We start from the raw sequence: 23,488 nt of genomic DNA on the forward strand, positions 1-23,488 counted from the left end.
CTTTAGAGAGTGACCAACAACCCTTAGTAACTTACTTTCTTTCTGTTAATAATCTTTGGTGCTTTCTTCCAATGAATTCTGGTAAACAAGTCGATGCAGAACGAAAGGAGGGTGAAAGCAACTAGAAAGTGAACCAGCACTTTTTGTTCTTCCACTTACAGATGCAATGAGTTGATGACCTATGGAAATTTCCACTTTAAACAAGCTGTGTGCACCACGAGGAGAGGGAGGTTGTCCAGGTTTTCCTCTGATTTCTAGCCTTTTAGGTTCACTTTCTCATCTTTCTAAGGTGGATGATCTTATTGGACGTCTTTTGTCAATAATCTTTTCATCTTTCTTTGAGGTTCTTGCCTGAGAAGAAGCACCTATTGAATCACCCACTGCCAGGGAGACAGCGGCAGCCATGTGTGGAGCTGAACTGAAGTGGCCCCTCTTGGTGGGTGGGGAGTATGGTCCTGAGTCCAGCCTCAGAGTCTTACTTCCTGCTCGCTGAGCTCTCCGCTGGGGGAAGTTAGCACCATCAGCTTTACCCTTTGGCCTGAAAGCAGCATATACATGTGGACCTTCCACTGGAGAGATGCCACTCAAAGATTTCTTCTCAGCAGGGGTCTCTGAATGGTAAGGAACTAAAACTGTAGGCATCACTAGAGATGGAGGAAAGTCACTAGGGTTAAAGGTAGCATCATCATGAGTTTCAGCAGCTTCTAGAAGGTACGGTGGTGGCAGGGTGCTGCTGCGCTTGCTACATGACTCACAACATAACTTGTTGTAACCCGGTATGGAGCAGTATCGTGCCAACACCTCCATTTGACAGAATATGGACTTGTCTCCCAAACATGGCTCTTCTGCAAAAATGTAAAGAAAAGAAAGTAATACATAATACAAACATAAAATAAAAGGAGAAAAGATATTAAAATTGTTAATGAATATAAAAAGATCTAAGTGAAAGCTGCCATCAATGAGAGTTGTCACATGAGCCTCTGCATTAAAAATGTGAACGTCAGGATGAATTCACGGAAATAAGTAGTTCTTTACCTACGAAGTACTTGGGATGAGCACCATTTTAATAACTCTATCAGGGATCTTCAGAACACCTTTTTTTTTTTTTTTTTTTTTTTTTTTTTAAGTAGAAACATATATCAGGTTTTAGAAAATGAGAAGATAAGATTCATTTTACCCCAAACATTTTTAGGATACAAAGGGGCATCTGTTTTTTTATTGTATATTAATTCTGGCTTTATACTGGGGTACCCTCTACATTAAATTTAGATTTAAAATAAAAATAAATACTAAAGACTTAATGGAAAAAAATAAATCTTAAAAATATATTATCAAAAGAAAAATCAAAACATCACTTTGATTAAAAGAATATTCTCCAGCTTGAATGCAATAGCTTCGTGTTTACCACTGAATATTCTCATGTTCTTTGTTATTTGTAACCACAAATTTGGGTGACATGTGCCAACTTTCTTATGAATAATTCATGGTTCTTAAATTTAATTCATTGAATTGATAGCATTTTATGTTTAAAGAATACTAAAGTGACAGTCATAAAACACTTGATGTGTGTGTATGTACATACTATTTTTATTAATTTAAAATTTTACTGATAGCAGGTTATAAGAACTAGATTTCAAAAAATCCAAATATTGAGCTCATAAAAATGTGAATTTGTACTTATTTCAGTCATTCCAAGGCATACCCAATGGAATGGAGCCATATCCCATGGCTCTCTGACACGCAGAGCCAATGTGGCAAGTAGCATCCCCATAGATGTGCAACACAGAAATACTGATCCGGTGTCCAATTAACAAATGCAAAGAACTGTCAATTGTGGCATTCATGCAACAGAATTACTTAAAATACCATGTATTATTGAGTACTACTATATTGCTAGGTAAGGAATCTGCTGTATAACTCGCCAAAGAAATCGAAGAATCCTTTTCCTAAAGCTAAAAAAAAAAAAGAAATAAAGGAGGTCAGTTGGCAAAACCTATCGAGGACTAAAATGACCACCTTTGTTAGAGCTGTAATACTATGTCCACTTCCCAAACTGTGGAAGGACTCATGTTTGCTTGATGTTTACAGGCCTATTAGATAGTATGATGTATCTGAATATTTCATATTGGCTAAGGTCATTATCTAATCATGTTATGAATGCCTGAGAATTACATGAATGGGTTTCACCTCAACTATCAATTCCTTATCATTTGTGAATTACCTTTTCTATGCCAATATCTTAAAATAAGACAATTTCTTATGCCTGTATGTTTAAGGCTCTAGGCCCTAGGATGAGAGGACCTTATTTGACCCTGTACTGTCTTTTTCCTCTGACCCCTTGCACTCACCACCCCTGTTCTGAGGTGTGACTATTCTCTCTGCATTAGAGAAGGAGTCCATGTGAGAGCCTCCTGTTTCCAAGTGGGAGCCCTTTGGCATTGCACAGCCCTGTTCATAGCCTGGGTCTCATCAGGGCCATAATACGCTCTTGTGGGGAGGAGGAAGAGGGAGAGATATTCAGAGAAAGAACAAATACAAGCAAAGAAAGACATGAGTGTTATGGAAATTTGCTTAGGAATAGATGAGAAGGGCTTAAAGGCAAACAATTAAATAGTACAATCAAAATGGGACCTATGATATGGAGTCACATGACAAAATCAATCATTAAAATTAAGGAAACTTTTCAGCCTTCTCACTCCAGCCCTAAATAATCATAAGAAGTTTCAAGGAAAGGGTTTTACACAGTCTCAAATGGCTATTTGATTCTAATAGCTGTTTTAGACTCTGATGGGAAGTATTAGTTATCTGATTAAAATATGGTAGAAATATAAAAGGTCTTCTAGGACTCTTAGAATTGGCCTTTGGGCCTAGAGTTCAGAGCAGCACAGCAGCTAAAAGGAATGTGGAATCACTAGCATGGTTATGCTATCTTACTGGCACCTTGGTTTTATAATGAAAATATTTTCTTCTGGATAAAGGAGGAGAATAAAGCAAATTCTTGCTGCACATTTGCAGAAATACATAGCTCTACCAGCTTTTAAGGTCAATAAAGCTTAATCACAAAGTGGTTACCCTTCTGACACTAATGACTACATAAGAATAAAATATGACGACAGTAAGCTTTAACGCTTCTAACCGGATAAAGCTTGTTCTTTTGGCTTTGACTTGTGTTTTGAGCTTTCAAATATACTTTCCAAAATAAAATGATTAAATATGTAAGTCCTATGTCTCCCCCTCATGGTCATACTTGTTCTTGACACCACACATTTCAAATAAAAATTTATAATGGAACAATTTATAAGGTTTAAAGACTTGAAGCTTGAAATTTCTTCAAAAAATAGAACACTTGATAAGATAGTGCCTTGTCAAATTACCTAAATAAAATAAAGTGCCATTCAGCATATGTCAATATTCAATCAGTGGCTTACTTATGGTGTTGTAGGCCAAGGAAAAAGCAATTTCTTTGGTCCTGAGTGTTATCGGTATGTCGAAGCAACGTCCACAGTTGTCATTAGGCATGGAGTCAGGAGAACTGCATTTGAGAGGAAGGCTGTGGTGGGCTGTGGTGGAGGATGGATGGGTCAGGAAAGGAAGGGAGGGAGAGAAAGTGTGAGACAAGGAAGAGAAAGTGAGGCAGACAGAAAGAGAGAGAGAGACATTGGGTAGAGAGAGTGAAACAGGAAGAGCAAAAGACAGGGTAGTGGAGGGGACACGAAGAGAGAAAGAGATGGGGGAGAAAGAGACAGACGCAGGGAGCAAAACAGAGATGGAAGAGTAGAGAGCAGCGTGCTGGGAGAAAGAGAGAAAGAAGGTGAGTGCTATGGTCTGAGTGTCTGTGTCCTCCCAAAATTCATACATGGAAATCTAACCCCCAAAGTGATGGTATTAAGAGGGGAGGCCTTTGGGAGGTGACTAGGTCATGAGTGAAGAGCCCTCATAAATGGGATTAGTGCCCTTACAGAAGAGGCTCCAGGGAGCTCCCTGGGCCCTTCCACCATGTGAGCACAAACCAACAAGGCACCATCTGTGAAGCCCTCACCAGACACTGAATCTGCCAGGGCTTTGATCTTGGACTGCCCGGCCTCCAGCATTGTAATTTTTTTTAGTAAATTATCCAGTCTAAGGTATTTTGCTATAACAGCCCAAACAGACTAAGGCAGTGGAGGAGACAAGAGAAAGGGAGAGACAGAGGGGCTGGGGGAGATGGAGAGACAGAGAGAGACACGGAGTGGGAGCGGCAGGGAGAGGCAGGGGAGAGAGAGACGGAGAGAGAAGAGCCAGGAGGTAGCGTTAGTGAGACTGGGAGAGGGAGAGGGAGGGAAAGCAAGAAGAGAGAGTGAGTTTGAAATAGTATGTGTGACAGACACAGAGAAAGTCAGTGGTATCCAGACAGCAAAAGACAGCATGTCAGAGACAGAGAATAAGAGAGACATGGAAAATAAGAGAGAGACAAAGGAGAGAAGATGGAGACATGGAATGAGACAGGGAAGGACAGAGGCAGATGTCAACAGAGAAAGCAACAGCTTAAGGGGGCAGAAAGAGACAGTGAAAGTGACTGAAAGCATCTGATATATTTTGTTTGTTTTAAAAAAGCAAATCCACTTATATTTTAAAATAAGGAAAAATTACTCTGGTTTTGCAATACAGCAAATTGGTAGGTCAGGCAAGTGATAATTATAGCATATGCACGAAGTGTTTATTTGAAAATCATCATGTATATGATGGACAGTAATTGTAAATGGCTTTAGAGCTGAGTGACATTTATTGTCCAAATGTCTAAATTGAGTAATTTTAGTAATATATTTCAAAAGCATCTGCAATATTATGCCTTTTACAATGATGTGAAGTTTAGTTAAAGAATATAACAGAGAAAAATAATTAGTCCCGCCTAGAAACACAAATTGACTTCATAAATGCCACAGCCCTCACCCTAGTGTCACCAGCAAATAGGAAGGGCAAGGTCACGGAGGTTATAATAATTCAACTCTGTGAGACATTTCCTCAAATACTCATCTTAAAGAACCATATTAGGCTAACATTTGGAGGGTGTTTCCCTTTGGTTATTTCTCAATAAGCAAATAAAATCCTAGAGCTTACCCTGAAAGGAAAGTCTGCTTTTTGAGTTTTAAAAACATCATCAGAGCAGTGAAATCAATCAGTGTCACACCTACCGTTACAGGGGGGCAGCTGGCAGGCTCTGACTGACTCAGGCTTTTCGCCATCGCAGTGGTCTCCAGCTCTGCAGAGGACCTGTCTCACCTCTGTTCCTTCACCACAGGTCACTGAACACTACAGAAACAAAGGGCTGCCATTACAGATGTTCACTCCACCAAGACCGTGCACACGTACTCACACACGTGCTCACACCCGTGCTCACACCCACAGAGCTCTGCAGTTCTTACTCTGTTGAGATGGTGCTGCACAGTGGTTTTGAAGACAGTTAATCCTGAGTTTTTACCTGGCTTCAGCATTTACCAGCCCAGGCTCTTTGCTTTCTCTCTAAGAGCCTCGGCCTCCTCATTTGGAAAGCTGGAATAACAATACTTGCCTCACAGGACTGTTGTAGGACTAAATAAAGGCAAAAGGAGCAATGCGTGCAAAGCAGCAGCACAATGCCCAGCACTGAGGAAGCATCCCATGAAAAAGAAGCCATCACTATGACGATGGCAGTACCTGCTGGAGTTCCTAAAACCAGCAGCTGTGCCTGTTTTCTGGGAGCAGATCAAGGCACTCTGCTCCTTCATCTTCCTTTCAGAAGGCAGAGTTTGCTGACATGCCACTTTGGTTAACTCAACCTCTCTGGAATGATTACTCTATTCCATCAGTTCATTTCTCTAATGAAGGGGCTTATTGCTCTAAAACAAACCCCAGAAATGTCCATGCTATTGATGTAGGTAGGAGCTGTGAAAGAGGGACCTCTGTTTCCCGACTCTGAGGAGAAATGGGACATGAGACATCCTCACTGTCCTGTACATGACCTTCACTTGCCTGTTCCCTTCCTTCCAGGCCCTACTCTACACTTTTTCATTCATTCTGTATCTGCTTTTTGATGCCCTTTCCTCCTATAAATTCTTCTCATATGACCCCATGATTCTTTATTTTGAGTCTTTAGAAATACCAAAGACAGGTGGTAACTGTACAGGCAAGGCGACACTGAGTCAGCCAGTCACCAAACTAACATCATCTAGGCAGGGGCCATATGCCTGGCACTGACTGGTACTGGGGAAGCAGAGCACACTGCTTTTAGAAATGTGAGGACTAGTGGCAAGCACAGACTCAAAGACAGGAGTTACAATACTCAGCCATGAGCAGCATGCTAAAGAAAGGTTAGCTGCACTCCCTTCCAAATGCATGGGAGTGACTGTCAGGAAAGTCACCTCCAGGAAGGTGGTAATTGGACTGTGGAGATGAGCCTTGCTGGATGAGGGGGAGATTGTTAGAGAAGAGGAGGGGACAGGGAGAGCCAGCCAGAAGGCAGGAGGCTCCAACAAGCATGGTCTGTTCAGAGCAGTGGAGTTTACTCAAACTGGCATAAAGAGTTGGAATGAAGAAAGATAAAATAAGAGGAGTTAGGGTAGAATGAAAAAAGACAAAAGAAGAGGAGTTAGGGCAGTGCCAAACAGGGCAGGGCCCTGCATTCAGTGTCAGGTGTTTAGAATTTATCCTGAAGGAATAGAGGAGTCAACAAAGACATTAGACAGAAGACCAGTCACCTTTCAGACTCCTCTATGTCACAACTCATCTTAAATGCAAATGTTATTTTAAAGTATTAATTTTTCCTAACACCTCCAGGTGATTACAAAACATGTAACAGTTTCTTAGTTCACACAAAGCCTACCTGGTGTCGAAGCCAAATTACAGTATGCTACACATGCTCACACACACACCTTACACCATACCCACCTCATTCCAGGGCCCTGTTTTCCACTGGGCTGGGCAGGGCACTCTGTTACAGGACCGGCGGCTCTCAGGACGGTCGCCCAGGCAGTACTTGCTGTGCACAGAGCGGTTGGTGCCATCGTGGAGGGGCTGAAGGCAGCGCACAGTGCGAAGCTGATAGCCGGAACTCCCGCAGGTTTTGGTGCAGTGCTCCCACTCTTCCGCTATCCAGCTGTGGGCGCAGGGGGGTAAGATTGAACACTGTCACTGGGAGGTGTCATGTGCGCATCCCTGCAAAGCCTAGACTTTTCCGCTCTCTGAGCGACTTGCAACCTAGTGGGGCACGCTGCAGATCCGGAAGTGGTTTCAGAAAGATACATGCATCAAACAACTGTCTCACAATAATAGGCCTGACACTTCCATTTTAATGCCCTCCTATTTTTTCTGCCTTCTCCTGAAACCTTCTCCTTTCCTAAAGGATGATCTACAGAGGGTTTCTGAAACCCATCTTATGGTTGTCCTATTGGGTTCAGTCATGAAGGTGGTTTTCAAAAATAGCACCAACTCACTAATATTGCTAAATGGTGTCAAACATCTGAAAATGAAGAAAAAAAGAAATCCATCTGATACTTGCTATGAAAAACTGACTTGGTTGCTGCTACTTTTTCATAAAACCTGTAGAGTTTACTCATGTTTTAATATTCCAACTGAGATGACTGTTTAACTTCTACAGTTGTTGCTGTGAAGATTGCCTGATGTATCTGTTCTGCTTGGATAATTCAGTTATTCTTATTGGCCCTTACTGGGCCTGACAAAGAGGTAAAGGTAGTTTGTACCCAGGGCTGGGTAGAAAGGGCTCCCACAAGTGCACCTGATAGAAATATTTCCAAAGAGACATTTTCAAAAAGATTTCCCATGGGACATTTCCAAATTCTAGAGTCAATGTTGATGCTCTAAGCACTCTGCAAATCAGTTGCAAATAATATATTTTGGACAGTTCTCTGTTACATATGGTTACTGAGTCCTAAAGGGCTGTCACTATTGATTCTGTCTGGTAATCAGAAGTGTCTATATTTATGAACTGTACGCCTCATATAATATTTGCCTTTAAATAAGAGTCACTACTGAGGTCTTCAAAATTGAGCAAAATTCATTAGTCTAGCTATCACAATACATTTTATTGCCAGTTTGAAATACTACGGCACACTTAAACTATGAATATCAAAGACCACCAAAGTTCTAGCATGGTTATATTTTGGTGCCTTATATATGTGGAAAGAAAAAAAATGCAGAGGGAAAGTAACTTTGGAAAAATGAGTAAATGGCATGCATGCCTCAATTACATACTGACTGATTAACTAGATGAAAGGGAGGGGGGAAAAGAAGAAAAAAACTCAAAAGAAGTAATGCATGAAAAAGGAAATAATGTTTAATATCCTAAAAATGATAAAAGTATATTGCATCTGTGAAATAAGAATCCAATGCCTTGAAAAATACTTAATGAACAAAATAGAGCTCCCAGGTATTAATTATACAATAACAAAAATGAGAAATTCAGCAAGTGGAACAATGAATAATAGGAGAAAAAGCCAAACTACAAAATGCCCAGAAAGAAAGATCACTGAAAAACATACGGAAAATTTTTCAAAGAAGCATACAAGAAAATCTCCCAGAGATGAAAGTTATTGGTTTTATGTTTTAGAAAGTCTGCAAGTGTCATTTACAACAACATAGATAAAAATGGAAGACATTATGCTAAGTGAAAAAAGCCAGGCACATAAAGACAAATACTGCATGATTTCACTTATGTGTGGAATTTTTAAAAATTGAATTCATAGAAGTAGAGAGCAGAATAGTGGCAACCAGAGGCTGGTTGGTGGTGGGGGTGGGGTGGGGTGACGATTTGGGAGAGGATCGAAAAATGTTGGTTAAAGTGGACGAAGTTACAACTAGACAGAAGGAATATTTTTGAGATCTATTGTACAGCATGGTGACTATAGTTAATAATAATGTAATGTATACTTCAAAATTGCTGAGAGCAGTTTTTATATGTTCGCACTACACACACAAAAAATAAAAATGTAAGGAGGATGTGTTTAGTTTGATTTACTCATTCCATAATATATACATATATCAAAACATCACATTGCACACTATAAATATACAAGATTATTATTAGTCAATTAAAGAAAGATCACAATAGATGAGGAAAGATAAGCACCATGGCAATTTTACCACCATGAAATTTCAGAACACTGAAAACAAAAATAAAATCTTATAAACTTTGAAAGACAAACAAAAACAGGCTATTTAGAAAAAAGGCGAATCAGAATGGCAACTAACTTTTCAACAGCAACACTGAGGTATAGAAAATAATGGAATAACATTTTCAAGATTCTGAGGCAAAATAAATTAGAGTTTGGCATTATATACGTATGTGTGTGTCTCCAAATGATCAGGAGTGAGAGAGAAGAAAGATTTCCTACATAATCTTACGCTTTAACCTCTTATGTACTTTTCTTAGGTGGTCTAAGAATTTAATTCTTATATGAAAATTTTACTTTGTATAGACTTTTTTCATGAAACTGCTGGAAGACGGGACCTACTGGAATGAATGAACGAATTAAGAGGTAAGAAGACAACATCTGCAGGAGATAAGAGATCCCGTAAAAGAGAGAGTGGGAATCTCTAGGAGGAGGGTGAAAAGAAATCCCAGGATCATAGCTGGGTCAAAGTCCAGACTGGAGTTGGAACACAGAGAACTCTCTGCTAAGAACTCTTCTGTCTCCATGGAGATGGAAGTGACAGAACACTTGAGTGTTGAATATTAGGAGGGGATTGACACTTAGGATAGAAAGAGAGTTCGGGGATGAATTAGTGAAAAGCAGTAGAAAACCAAACACAAAAAAATCAAGACATTCATTTACTCTAGAAGAATCCAAGTTACAGAAGAAAGGAAATATAATCAGAACATGCTATGGGACTCAGCTATTAAGAGAGACACATGTTAAAATAATATAAACCATGAATATTAATATCAGTAAAAGGCATGTAAGATGACTACTGGCAGTACTGGGGAAGGAAAAATTGTGGCCGCTGGGTGTGCATTTGGGGAGGGGTCATAGAAGAATGCTAAACCCTCACATTCTGTGGTGGAACTTCAGGATACAATATCTAACTCCCCAGTTCCACCCCAAAATTCAAGGAGTAGAAGCTAAAACATTTTACTTAGAGAGATGGAAACAAGTAATTACCAAATATCAAAAGAAACACAACAGCTAAAAACGGTTGTTTTTCAGGAGCAGGAATATGATGAGAGGCTGGGAACCACAGCTTTGTATAATTCCTATGAAACGATTTGACTACTGAAACCAGGTGCAGGCACAGCTTTGACTAAAAATAAAACTAAAACTGAAAAGAGCTAAAGACAGTTAAACCCCTATTTTGACCTCAGGACATAATAGTTAAAGTAAAGGCTTACAGTGGATGTGTGCACTCTTGAATATTGCACATTCGTCTAATAGGTTTCGGCTTTTTGCTGGCTTCACAGAAGCTGCGATGAACCATTTTATTATCACTTTTCCTACGGCATCCGTATTTAGTGTACTGGAAACCTGGAAAAGGAAATAAATTTCTTTAGACTTAATTACTTACTCATGCTATTAGGTATTGAATTATTTATTAATTCATTCATACATTCATTCATTTGATAAATAAATATTCTTGAGTGCATACAATAAGCCAGGTATTGTGATAGGTGCTGGAAGTCCCAAAGTGAATTAACAAAAATCCTTATCCTCTCAGAGCCTACAATTTAATAAATATTACAGATTATTAAGCAGCAACTGTACTCTTATTAATGAACTAGACTCTGAATAAACACAGACAAGTGTGAGAAACAGATATGAAAACCACTGTGACAATGGCTTGTGACATAGGCTTTTATAGGCTATGTAAATAACTTACTGTAAAGGGCACCAAAGGAACACAGAGGGAAAGGTCTCTGACAGCCCGAGGAGGGGTAGGGAAAGCTTACAAGATCAGCACTTCCTTGAGCAGAATCTTGAAGTTCAAACAGTATTGGGTAAAGCAAATGAAGCAGAATTATACTCTACACAAAGAAAATAACATATAGAAAACTGCAAGTCCTTCGTATGGCTGAAGTATCATGTGTGAAAAGAGCAGGAGATAGGAAAGGATCAGATCTTGAAAGCCTTGCGTGCCAGACAAGTGTTTGGACATTATCCTGAGGACACAGGGAGTTACTGAAGGGGGTCTCCCAACCACCAACTTCGACATTTGTAATTACATATATATATATATATATATATATATATATATATATATATGTTTTGGGGGGAATAATTTCAAACCTACCTATAAAAAAGTTGCAAGGAAAGTACAATGAACATTTGTATATCTTGCATCTAGATTAATCTTTTGTTACCATGTCACCACATTTGCCATATTTCTTTATATATACTGATATATATTCTTTTGCTGAACCCTTTCATGGTAAGTTGCAGATATCCTGTTCCTTTAAATCCTAAATATTTCAGCACATATTTCATAATAAGTAAATTCTCTTATATAACTACAATATAATTCTTAAAATCAGGAAATTTAACACAGATATTATGCTACTATCTAATATAAGACCATATTCAAAATTTTCAGCCATCCTTATAACTGTTCTTTATAGTAATGCTTTTCCAATCAAGGATCATATGTTGCATTTAACTGTCTTGTCTCTTTAGCCTCCATCAATAAGAAATATCTGAACCTCTTTTTGTCTTTCTTGACTTTTAATATTTTTGAAGTGTACAAGCCAGCTGCTTTGTAAAATGTCTCAATTTGGATTTGATTAATTATCTCCTAATGATGAGATTCAGGTTATTCACTTTTGGCAAGAAAAGCACATAAAATGATGTGTGTCTTCAGGGCAACACATTAGGAGATTGGAGGAATTTAATCAGGAAAACAATATAATGCCACTCATTCATTCATTCATTGACGCATGCATTTATTCAAGAAAGATTACCCTGGAAATAAAGAAAGAGAAGAAAATCAAAGTTAATTGACTAGTTAAGAGGCTGTTGCAATAATCTTTCTTTCCAAAATAGTGAAGAAAGCCTGGTGAGGAAGGAATAGGTATGGTACATATGAGGACGATGTGTCTGACAAAGCCTGTGACCAAGCAGATATTGAGAGTACAGCAGAAGGCAGGATCCAAACTAAACAAGCATCAGATAGAGTATCATTTTAAATAATTAACTAAACATATATTATGCACTCTACCAAAAACAACACACTCACTTTAGAAATATATCTTTGAACTTAAAAATTATAAGGTAAATGGTTTATTCAGGCTTTCCCAACTATGAACAATTTTTTGGATCTCCATTATTCATTGTCATTTTTGTGACAGCCCCTCACCTTCTGCTCACTGGGAAGAATTTTTTCTAGGCCAGCTTGGTACTGGGGCACTTGTTGTTCAGAACTAGAGGAATGGATGATGGGAGAAATTGAGAAACACTAATTCCAGCTTAATGGATTTACTCTGGATAGGGCAGAGAGGCAGCACTGAGTAGGCAGTAAGAGTGTGTACTCAGAAGCCAGGCTACCTGGGTTTGAATCCTACAGTCTGGGGCAAATTATGGGTCTTCCCTGTACTTCAGTTTCAACATCAATACGACAGAGATAATAAGAGTACCAATCTCATAGGGCCACTGTGAGTATTCATGCATTGATATAGGCAGCATTTCCAAATACAAAGCATAGTCCGCTACATAGTTATATGCAACTAATAGCTCTTATTATTAACATTGATAGAAACGTATAGATATGGAGCGCAGCGATGCTTCCGCCGCGGGTTCGGATCCTATATAGGACTGGCAGTTGCACTCACTGGCTGAGTACCAGTCACGAAAAAGACAAAAAAAAGAAAAAGAAATGTATAGATATAGAAAGCGAAAATGGAAAAGAAAGGTGAGAACCAGAACACACTAAATTTGGGAGAGTTCTGGAGTTTTGAAAGAATAAAGTGACTAAGGGCATCACTACAGTGAATGCAAGACATAAAGAACATGAGAGAAAATGGCAAGAGAATTTTAAGTTCTACCTTAAAATCAATGGAATCCTACCCCTTGCTGAGTCTGAGATTCCAGTAAAAATATTTTGTATTTATGTTTTGGTTCTTTTGTTTGGTGTTTCTCAGATTGTGGCCTCAATTAGAGATAGTCCTTAAGGTAGAAGCAAGATTGGCTTTTATATGAGTTACATATTAATATAATATAATAAATGTTCAATTGTTACCTCCACCACAGGGTTTGGAACACTGAGACCAGCTCTTCAAAGCCCACTCAAAAGTATCTAATTCTTCCTGGATGACATTGTTGCTGTGGATCGTAGGTACGGAGTCTTCATGGATGATGTACTTATATGTCAGGCTAGAGCGGGTATCATTCTCCTGAGGTATAATCTAACATACACATGAAATCGATATGTAAATCACCTGAGAGTTTTAAATTTTGAGTAAGAAGTTATAAATATTTCATCATATTGCTCTTATTAAAACTGGAAAACTTTCAAGTAGTTTCTAAAAATATAGTTTTGCTTCTATCCAGTAAAGTGCAAGTGCACCTTGGTTAAGAGTAAAATGCAAATATATAATACGTTGAATATAAAAATATAAAAAAAATACACTGAGGAGTAAGAGTTTGATTATAAAAACAAATTCTTTATTAGATTCACTATAGTTTTCCTTAAATTATACTATCTCCTTAGTGCATTTAAAAATTGTTTTTTTAAAAAATAACTTTTATGATGATAAAAATAATAATGTTCCCTCCAGAAAACACACACATTATGGAAAAATACAAAGAAAATATAAATCATCCATAATTCTACCAAACCAGAGAAAATCAAAGTAACTTTTATTATTTTTGGAGATTCCCTCAAGATATTTGCACTGTGTGTGTGTGTGTGTGTGTGTGTGTGTGTGTATGTGTGTAGTGCACAGACATACATACTTTTCTGGCCTTGCTTATTTCACTTAATGTGTCATGCACATTTTTCAAGATAATAAATATTCTTTGAAGACATGCTTTTAAATGTCATCACAGTTTTTAATCCTAAAGGTGTTATGTGTTATTTAACCACCTACTTATTAATGAATATTTATGTTAGTTAGTATTTATCCCCACCTTTGTGAGGGGGTTTTCCTTAGCACACTAAAGGGTACAAACACTTTTTATAGTTCTTGTAATAGACTGCTAAATGGCCCTCCACAATAGTTAAAATAATTGTTATCTCATAATAAGAGTATATGAAAGTATCCCCATTCAGCACTACAGATTATGTAATTTTACTTTCATTAAGTGGATGGGAAAAAGATCATTTTTCAATTTTATTTACATAATAACCAGTAAAGTTTAATTTTCCTAAGTTTATCACTTGTATTTTGTCTACTGTACATTGCATGATCATCAGTCCTCTTTTTTATCGGCATTTGGATATTTATTTTCTAAATAATCTATGCACTAAAGGCATTAATCCCTTTTGTAATAAGAATTGCAAATATTTTCCTAGTTTGTTATTTGCCTCTTAACTTTGTTTAGAGCAAAGCAGTTTTTAAAAAATAAAAACAAACCAAAAAACCCATGTTTTAATTGACTTTCATGTCGTGTTTATAGGATTGAAACAATTATACAAAGGGAGAAACATGTGCAATTCATTGGTATTTTAAACTAAACTTTTAGAAACAGCTTTTGTTTGACAAATCAAGTGATACTAGATCCGCTGGGGTGAAAGATCTGGTTAGCTGTGTTCTGTTCTCTTTTTTCCTTAGTCTTTATTTTTAAAACAGCATTAAAAATCAAGCACCAACCCTCAAACTCTAGCCACAAGTCTAATTCTCTCAGCCCCAGACAGCCTAGCCACCATGTTCCGGGCTCCAAACCCGGGGGGTCCAATCCTTTACAGAGGAAAAGAAAGGCCATGATGATAGAACACTGCTTGTCCACACCCCCGTCTCCTAGCTACGAATCTCCTTCTTATATATCTAGCCCACAGCACTCTCAGTGGTCACATTATAACCAGATGGCAAAGCCTTGAGGGAGTCCTTCACGGTGGTTAAGCATCAGATACCCGTGTTGCTGGAAAAAAATAAAAGTGTAATTATATGACAGTATGTCAAAAAGTTCATGGAAAAAATGAACTACAAGATAATATGAACGAATCTTTCCATAAACTTTTAAAAGACCATTGTATGAAAGTGAAATAGAGCTTCTGATCTCTAATCATTCACACTTAAATAAAATTTTGATTTGTACATATTTTTGCTATAAAATTAACTAATCTATGGACCAGAATGAGAGCCCAGAAATACTCCCACATAAATTTGGACAATTAATTTTGACATAAATGAAAAGGCAATTTAATAGACAAAGGGCAGACTTTACAACAAATACTGCTGGAACAACTGGACATTGTGGTGGTTTTAAAGATATGCCCACAAGTCCCTTGATATTTTCCCCCTTAGTAAGTGGAGCTTAATTCCTCTCCCCATCAGTGTGGGCTGGACTCAATGACTTGCTTCTAGTACAGAGAAAAACAGCAGAAGTGATGGGAAGTCACTTCCAAGATTAGGTTTAAAAAGACTGTAACTTCTGTCTTGGTTGCACTGTCTCATTTTCTCTGTCACTTGAATTGCTTGCTCTAGTGCAAGTCAGTAACAAATCATGAGGACACTTAAGCAGCCTGCCAGCCACCACATTGAAAAGCTTGGGAGCAATCTTGTGAGACCTTTCAACAGCCATGTCCCTGTACTCGGAAGCAAAGTCACTTCCAGTCAAGCCTTGAGGTGACTACAGCCACAACCGTCATCAACCTCACGAAATACTTTGTGTCAGAACTAGTCAGATAGGCTGATTCCAGACACATGATCCACAGCAACTATGAGATAAATGTTGCTTATGTTTAGCCACTAAGTTTGGGGATAATTCGTTATGCAGCAATGGATAACTAATATTGATATAAATATGCAAAAATAAGAACCTAATATTTCATACAAAATTAACTCAAAATGGTTCATAAACCTAAGTAAAACTATAAAACTTTGATCAAAAACAAGTAGGAGAAAATGTTTTGATGTTGGATTAGGCAAAAAAAATTCTTCCATAATACCAAAATCTCAATCCATAAAGGAAAAAATTGATAAACTGGACTTCAGCAAAGCTAAAATATTTTGTTCCATGAAAGAAACTACTAAGAGAAGGAAAAGACAAGCTATGGATTGGAATTTTGCAAATCACATACTTCACAGAGAACTTATATATAGAGAGCTCCCAAAATGCAACAAAAAGAAAGAAAAAACCAATTTTCTTTAACAATGAGCAAACGATTTGAACAGACACTTCAAATGGGAAATTATTTTCAAAGGGAAAAAAAAGACTTAAAATTGACTGGGAAAACTTGGTTTTAGATTAGTAAAATTTTTAAAGAGACAGTCCAATAAATATTTGTATACAGAATCTAACAATACATTTCAAATTAAGTAAGTTTCTTCTGCTTTCATCCATGAGGGAGTAATGGAGCTGCCTTCCTGATGTTAAATACTGTAGAACAGGACAGAATATACGAGGGAACTTTTTTTGGCAAAGGATAACATGGCAAATGACAGTGATCCTTGTGAGAAGAGAAACAAGCCAGTTCTCTCTTCCTGACAGGGGCCAGGTTCTGGAACCTGGAACAGGGAAGAAGAGCCCACCAGGCCAAGGCCAGGACACCATGTGGTACATCAATGAACAGCTGCCGTGGGGCTGGCAGTGGGGCAGAAGTAGTGGAGGTCTGGCAGTGCTGACAGTGGTAGGAATTTTTATCCGGTCAGAGCGAAGAGGCCTCAGGAACACTTGAGGTACTCACTTAAGGCACTAGAAAGCCCATGCCATAAGAATAAGGACAAAATTGAAACAGACCAGCTCTAATGAAGAATAAAACCAGGCCTCAAAGAATCAGGAGGATCTGACAATAACTTAATTGCCTGCCAGAACAAAATGAAACCTCATAATTTATCATTCATAATGTCCAGTGTACAATAAAAAAATAAGAAGCAAGAAAATGTGACCCATTAAAAAAAAAAAAAAAGCAGCCAATAGAAACAGGCAACATGAAGACCCAGAATTTAAAGGATAAGTGAGACATAATGAGAGAGTGAACCTATAAGGGAATTTCAGTAGAGAAATAGAAATTACAACAAATGAAAACAAATGGAAATTCTAGAAAAAAATGTACACCATCTGACAAGAAAAATTTATTGAATAGGCTCAAGGACACATTAGAGATCACATAAGAATGTCAGTGAACTTAAACAGAGCTCAATAGAAATTATCCAATCTGAAAAACATATTTTACAAAAGATTATAAAGGATTATAAAAGCCTGAAACTTGTGGAACAATTTCAAGTGGTTTAACATACATGTAAATGAGTTCCAGTAGAAAAGAGAAAGAGGAAGGAAAAAACCCAACTAACCTGAAGACATAATTAAAAATTTACCTAAATTTGGTGAAAAACATTAACCTCCAGGGCCAAGATTCTCAGTGAACCCAAGCATAATATATACAAAGAAAACTACAAACTAAGTATATCAAATTGCTGAACCAAGTAAAAAGCATACAGAGAAAATTGACACATTACATACAGAGCAGCAATATAAATGAGGCTGTCTCATCATAAATGACAGATTGTAGAAGAAAAATGCTATATAAATGAGTTAAAGATGGCTTCTATATATTGGCCCCTAGGTTGTTTATTTCGTGACAGCAGGTTGAGCCCTGTTAGCTCTAAAACCCACCTATATGCTAAACGCAAAATTATGCATGTCCAATTAAATGTAGCCCAACAGGAAAAGTTTTAGGCATGTAAAGCCTGCCTGCCTTCTTTGCATACCTCTAGGAACTGCACTCAACCTCTGCTAGGTGTAAATTAGACCTTGAGGCCATAAGGACTCCAGGCTGTGCTGCTGCTGCTGCCCTTTGCACTCCTTGGGCCATAGACTCCCCACTGCACTGCTGAATGACATCACCTAGACACTTAACCCCCTCTCAGATTCCCCTGTTCCTCTGGAGTCCCCTTGCTCTTCTCACCTCTGGGTAGTGGCCCCACTTGCAAACCTGCCTCAGCCAAAGCTTGCATGTGTTACTGCCACCTTGTGGTCACATATATTTTCTTTGATCGGCCCCCCAAATCCCTTGAATTCCCTACAAGATTGTAAAACACCTCTCATGTGCTGAAATAAAAAAGAAACAAAAATAGCAACCCCAAATTCTACTACCTAGTGAAGATGTCCTTTAAAAATGAGGGTGAAGTAAGTTACAAGGGTACTTCAAAAAGTTCATGGAAAGTTTTGTTTTATCTTTCAATTTTATTTTTCCATAAACTTTTTGAAGTACTCTCATATTTTCAGATAATTGAAAGATGAGAGAATTCTTTACTAGTTACTCACACCACAAGAAATGCTAAAGAAAGTTCTTTATACTGAAGGTAAATGATACTAGGTGGAAAGTCAGATCTACAAGAAAGAATAAAGACCATAAGAAATAGTAAATATGTAGGTAAATACAAAATACTACTTTTTCTTTTCCTGTTGTCTCTAAAAGACAACTGTTTACTTAAGTCAAAATCATAATATTGTAATATAATAAAATATATGACAATGAGATAAATGGGATCATAAAAATAAGCAACTAAATATTCAATGTTTGAGGTAAAAGTGTTTTCAGACAAATTAATTATAAAATTATAAACTAAACCAACTACACAATGAGCCCAGAACGCCACATACCAAAACAATAACAGGATCATGTAAGGGTCCATCGGTATGAAGAGTTTCAATGTCATCTTCAATGTTATAATCCCACTCCACACCAAGATCTATGAAGGTCCGCGACTTGGCTTCCTCCCCTTTGCCATTTAAAATATAGTGGCCTGTAGCCTGGTTCTTAATAGCTAAAGGAAGGAAAATGAGTAACCAGCATACATTTTATTTTACCATGTGACAGTGTTGAAGATGCATAGCAAGTCTACCCCCTTCTATAAATCAATGACTGTTTCTTTATTAGTATCGAGCAATAGAAATGAGTGTTAGTTTTGATATTATTCCCATTTCCTTCATTAGGCATTCAAAACTCTCAAGAAGCACTTCTAAGTACTCAGAAACAATGGCAAGATGGTTACACAGGCAAAAATAATGTTTGCAAATACTCACATTTGAAAACGTCGTCAAAGAGGTTAACAGTTTCTAACTCATTCATCCTATACATTTCCTCAGAAAGCTGAGAACATTTTGAAAAGAATGGATATTTCTCCAATAACTAGTACAAACAATTTATGCTAGGATAGCATATAGCATAATAGCCTCTTTTCTTTACTGTGTATCTCTTTAAAGTTGGTCAAAATATTTATAGCCACCCAACACAGTTGATACAATTTTTAGGGCAGCAATTTAGTTCTTATGATTGTAAATTCCAAGTCCACATCACCTACTTATACAGTTAGAGAAAGCTACTTACTGCTGATAGAATTCTTAGTGTACTACAGATTTATTATATATTATAAAATAAAATGTTTCTTTAGTGAGTAAAAAATAATAAATGGAGTACTAAATTTTGGAGGTGTTTATCAGCATATAATGATAAGTTAGAAAACAAAATTTAATAAGTTACTACCACTACTGAAAATGTGTATAAAATATAATTTTCAATATATTTATTCTTTTTGTACTTTTAAACTATTCTAATTTTTCCAAGGATAATAATCTGAATTCTAGGATGAAAAATAAGGAATTTTAAATACTGTAGAGAGAACTATGGCTAAGTACTAGACTGTTATGGCATCTAGTAGTGAATATAATTTAAATATTAAAAAATTCTATGAAACACTATAAAACTATTCTTTTTCTTTAAAGTCACATATGAAATAAAGCAATTTGCTACACATTTTCATGGGGTTGATAGATGATGTCTTAGTTTCAGAAATCTTCTTAGTGTTTTAATAGCCACAGAATATGTGAAAGTTATGTTTACACTTGTACATACATTTTAAACATAAACCCCTTTAAAGTGGCATTTCTACGTGATCCTCTCACAAAAGAGGAAAAGAATCTTTTTTCGGAAATTATAGTCAGCCAAGCAAATGGATCTGCTGTGCCAGTCAAAAACCTGACACATGTCAGATATTAGGAAAATTCAACATTAGACTAGGAAAATTCAACATTAGACTAGGAAAATTCACCTGTGGTTGCTTCTCAAAGAACTTAAAATGCCATAAAAATAAGGGGAGGCACACAGTACGGCATCAACCAAAATATCAGAACTCATTTTTCAACATAAATATAATAAATTTTTCTAATAATATTTCTTAATTTAGTGCATTTTGTTAACAAATTTATTTTTCTCAACCCCTAATACAGAGCCAAAAATGCATAACCAAATATAAATTTGTCAAATAATTTTTTTCCATCCTGTCATTATGAACTAACCAAAAATTAAAGCTCTGTATTTGGATATTTCTTGTTTTTAAGTAATAATAGTTCAGTGAAATGACCAACAAAACCCATGTAATATTCAACTAATGCATTAATACATAATTTTTATTCTTGCATATGTATGTATGTACACACACACATATATATCTACATATATGATTTCTTTGACATTTCAGTGTTTAAGTGCATGTTAAAGCAGAGCCAGCAGACAGAACACTTACCAAGAATATGAGGAGAAGCCTCGTCTTCTTGGATTAACACATGTCTAGCCCCAGGGGCTATATCAAACATCTTAAGGTACCCTTTGCATATGTAGTAAATATTGGAGGAAGCAAAGAAGAAAAAAAAGCAACAACCATGGTTAGTCTAGCACTATACTCCTACTGCTCCTGTGTGCAGAAGAGGGCATCCATAAACCAAAAGAAGCAGTTTCAGAAATTAACTTCAAAGCATTGGCAGCTTTTGTGACATCAGACATGAGATTAATGGAAACTTTTTTTTATTAAAGAGGGGGGAGTTAATCTTGTTACCAAGTTATTAGTCATTTATCTCGTGTTAACCTATGAATTGTGTCAACAATTCAGGCAAATACTACACAAGTACTTTCCTGTGTCCCTGTATGTGAGTCAAGTTTTCCAAACAATCCTTTGAATGTATGGCCAATTTTTAGTGAAAGTTTTCTTATGTAGTAAGCTTCTTGAGAATATAGTTTATCTGTCTACATACTATTTTAAAAGCCTAATGGCAAGTATAAATAGCTAAACTTCTAATTATTAAAGTATTTTCATATTTAAAAGCTATTTTGTTATAAAGAAATTACAAAAGAAAAATCAGTGAGTAGCTTCCATTTTTCTTGTTACCAGCAATTAATTTTAAAGATTTAAGCAAGTTTTATGATGGGGCTATTTTAAAATACATGTTATAGATTTGACCAAACCATTTGGTTGGAAAATGTGTGCAAGTTATATCACCCATTGCCTTTACATGCACCCCAACCTCAACCTTCTAAGCCAGAAATAATAAAATCAGTATGCTTAATAGATCATTTTGTGTTTTAAAATCATGTATTATTCCTATTACCGTCAATGTCATATATGACAAACTTTTTAAATATTATTACATCTCATCTCTGAAAAATTATCTTATGATCACTTAGAATTAAGACCATAACTATAAATCAACACGAGTCAAGTCAAATAGAGACACCAAGATGTTATATCTTATTTCCATTAGAAACAAGTGACTATAGGAAGATTATGCAACCTGCACCTTCAGCAGATTATGAAACATCTAATTCATATACTACAGGATGAGTACTGACAGAAATTCAGTTATCAAAACACAATTTGTTGGTGTAATAAGGGGGAAAATGTGGTTTTTTTCATTTGTATATGTACAATTAATGTGTACCTATGCATAGATTTACCCAACTTTTTCACAATATTTATTAGTGTTCTAACTAAATGCAGTAGTCATTTTGAGATCAGGGTTTTTAGCACCTTAGCCTGGGGTTAAGTCCAACACATGAAATGTACCAAGTTTGCCTAAGTACACAATGGCTAGAAGTAACATGCAAAACAGCTTAATGTCATTTATGGATGCCCATCTTTCTGCGATTCGCTACAACTTACCCAATACATTTTTAGCTTCTCTTGTTTCAGCAAGAGAAATATTATGAGCTCCTTTGGGTAAAGTGAAAGCGCCTCTCGTCTTCCCTTAAATAGAATGTCTTTAATTAGTGGAGATTTCATGTTTATCAAAGTCTTGCTGTTTCGCCGACTATCCTATAAGTCATATATATTTTATTAGGTAAGATATAAAATATGTACTGTAATTTTATATGTTGATGTCAAAATGCATTTACAGTAGTTAGCTAATGCCAATAAACTGTTAATAGTCAATGAAAGTAAGGCTAAGCATGAATGCAAAATGATGTAGATGATTTGAAGTTGAATACTTGCAGATTTCATTTTCCAGCAACTTGAGTTCTTTATGGCACCTCTTGCTTAAATGTTTCCCTGTTGGAAAAGGTTAATTAGTCTATTGAATGTCTGTGAAGATAAGATTAGTGCAAAGAAATGGATGTTAGATTATCTTTGAACAGTTTGAATCTGCATGACTGAAGAAAACTTTCTCATGTTCTTTTGACCCCGATTCATTGGTTTAGCATAATTTTTGAGGTATCTGAAAAACAACATCACTACCTCATATTACACCTGATACAGAATAAATGATCATGGTGAACACTTTTTTCCTTACATTAATTCACTCTGGAAATAAAACAAAACGAATTATTTTACATCCAAAAGAAGAGGATAGCATATAATGCCAATGGAGAAAGCACAGTACATTATTTCACAGCAATATGGAGAAAATTACATTTAACGCCACCAAAACCATAATATATTTATATAATTCTGTCTGTTTGCTAAAATATAATCATCCAGAAATGTGAACATTTACTTTCTAACAATTTCAAAAGTACAAAACGTGGTAATTTATTACACAGGAATAGCAAAAACATGAGAGACTAGAATAGGGAAAGCCTAAGAGAAACACATTAGAATATAGTCACCTAATTCTGCCATTCTAAATCTATCAAAAAGCAAAGCTAATATATGTGGAATTGGCTTGAGCTAGGCAGCAGCGATATAATGGGAGTAAAAAGCACTAAGAGAATTAAAGGTTTTTATACTTTCCTTCTTTTAAAGGAAAAATGACCACAATGACAATGTACTTAAAGTAAACCAATTTCTTTCCTTGTTTTTGTTTTTGTTGTGTTTTCTTTTGTTTTCTGTCATTCTGATAGAAATTATACACTGACAGTGCCTTGGAAGATACAGGAGAATCTTCTCAATAAAGAACCACACCAAACATATTTTTAAATGCTGAATTTCCAGAAACATTTGCCTAGTAAGTCCTTATTAAAAACTGAATGTTTGTTACAAACACAGGAAATTATTTAGTAATAAGTGTTTGTATTTAAACCATTTATGAAAATTCTAATGAATATTACGAAACTACTGATATTCTTACATATTATTTGTACCACGAACATAGCTCCT

The 23,488-nt window shown here is 36.5% G+C and overlaps 1 protein-coding gene across 1 annotated transcript in view; it reads right to left on the reverse strand.

The window, feature by feature from the left end:
- Nucleotides 1-276: 276 nt before the first annotated feature.
- The window catches only part of ADAMTS3 (ADAM metallopeptidase with thrombospondin type 1 motif 3), a 278,318-nt gene continuing 255,106 nt past the window's right edge, over nt 277-23,488 (reverse strand). The window contains exons 16-22 of the mRNA XM_063108445.1: nt 20,645-20,725; nt 18,723-18,886; nt 13,195-13,360; nt 10,361-10,493; nt 6,904-7,111; nt 5,172-5,289; nt 277-845 (exon numbers count right to left, since the gene is read on the reverse strand). Of these exons, the coding sequence (XP_062964515.1) occupies nt 277-845; nt 5,172-5,289; nt 6,904-7,111; nt 10,361-10,493; nt 13,195-13,360; nt 18,723-18,886; nt 20,645-20,725 (1,439 nt within the window). The remainder of the gene's footprint in view (nt 846-5,171; nt 5,290-6,903; nt 7,112-10,360; nt 10,494-13,194; nt 13,361-18,722; nt 18,887-20,644; nt 20,726-23,488) is intronic.

Source organism: Cynocephalus volans, chromosome 9, assembly GCF_027409185.1.
Source record: "Cynocephalus volans isolate mCynVol1 chromosome 9, mCynVol1.pri, whole genome shotgun sequence".
Taxonomy (NCBI): domain Eukaryota; kingdom Metazoa; phylum Chordata; class Mammalia; order Dermoptera; family Cynocephalidae; genus Cynocephalus; species Cynocephalus volans.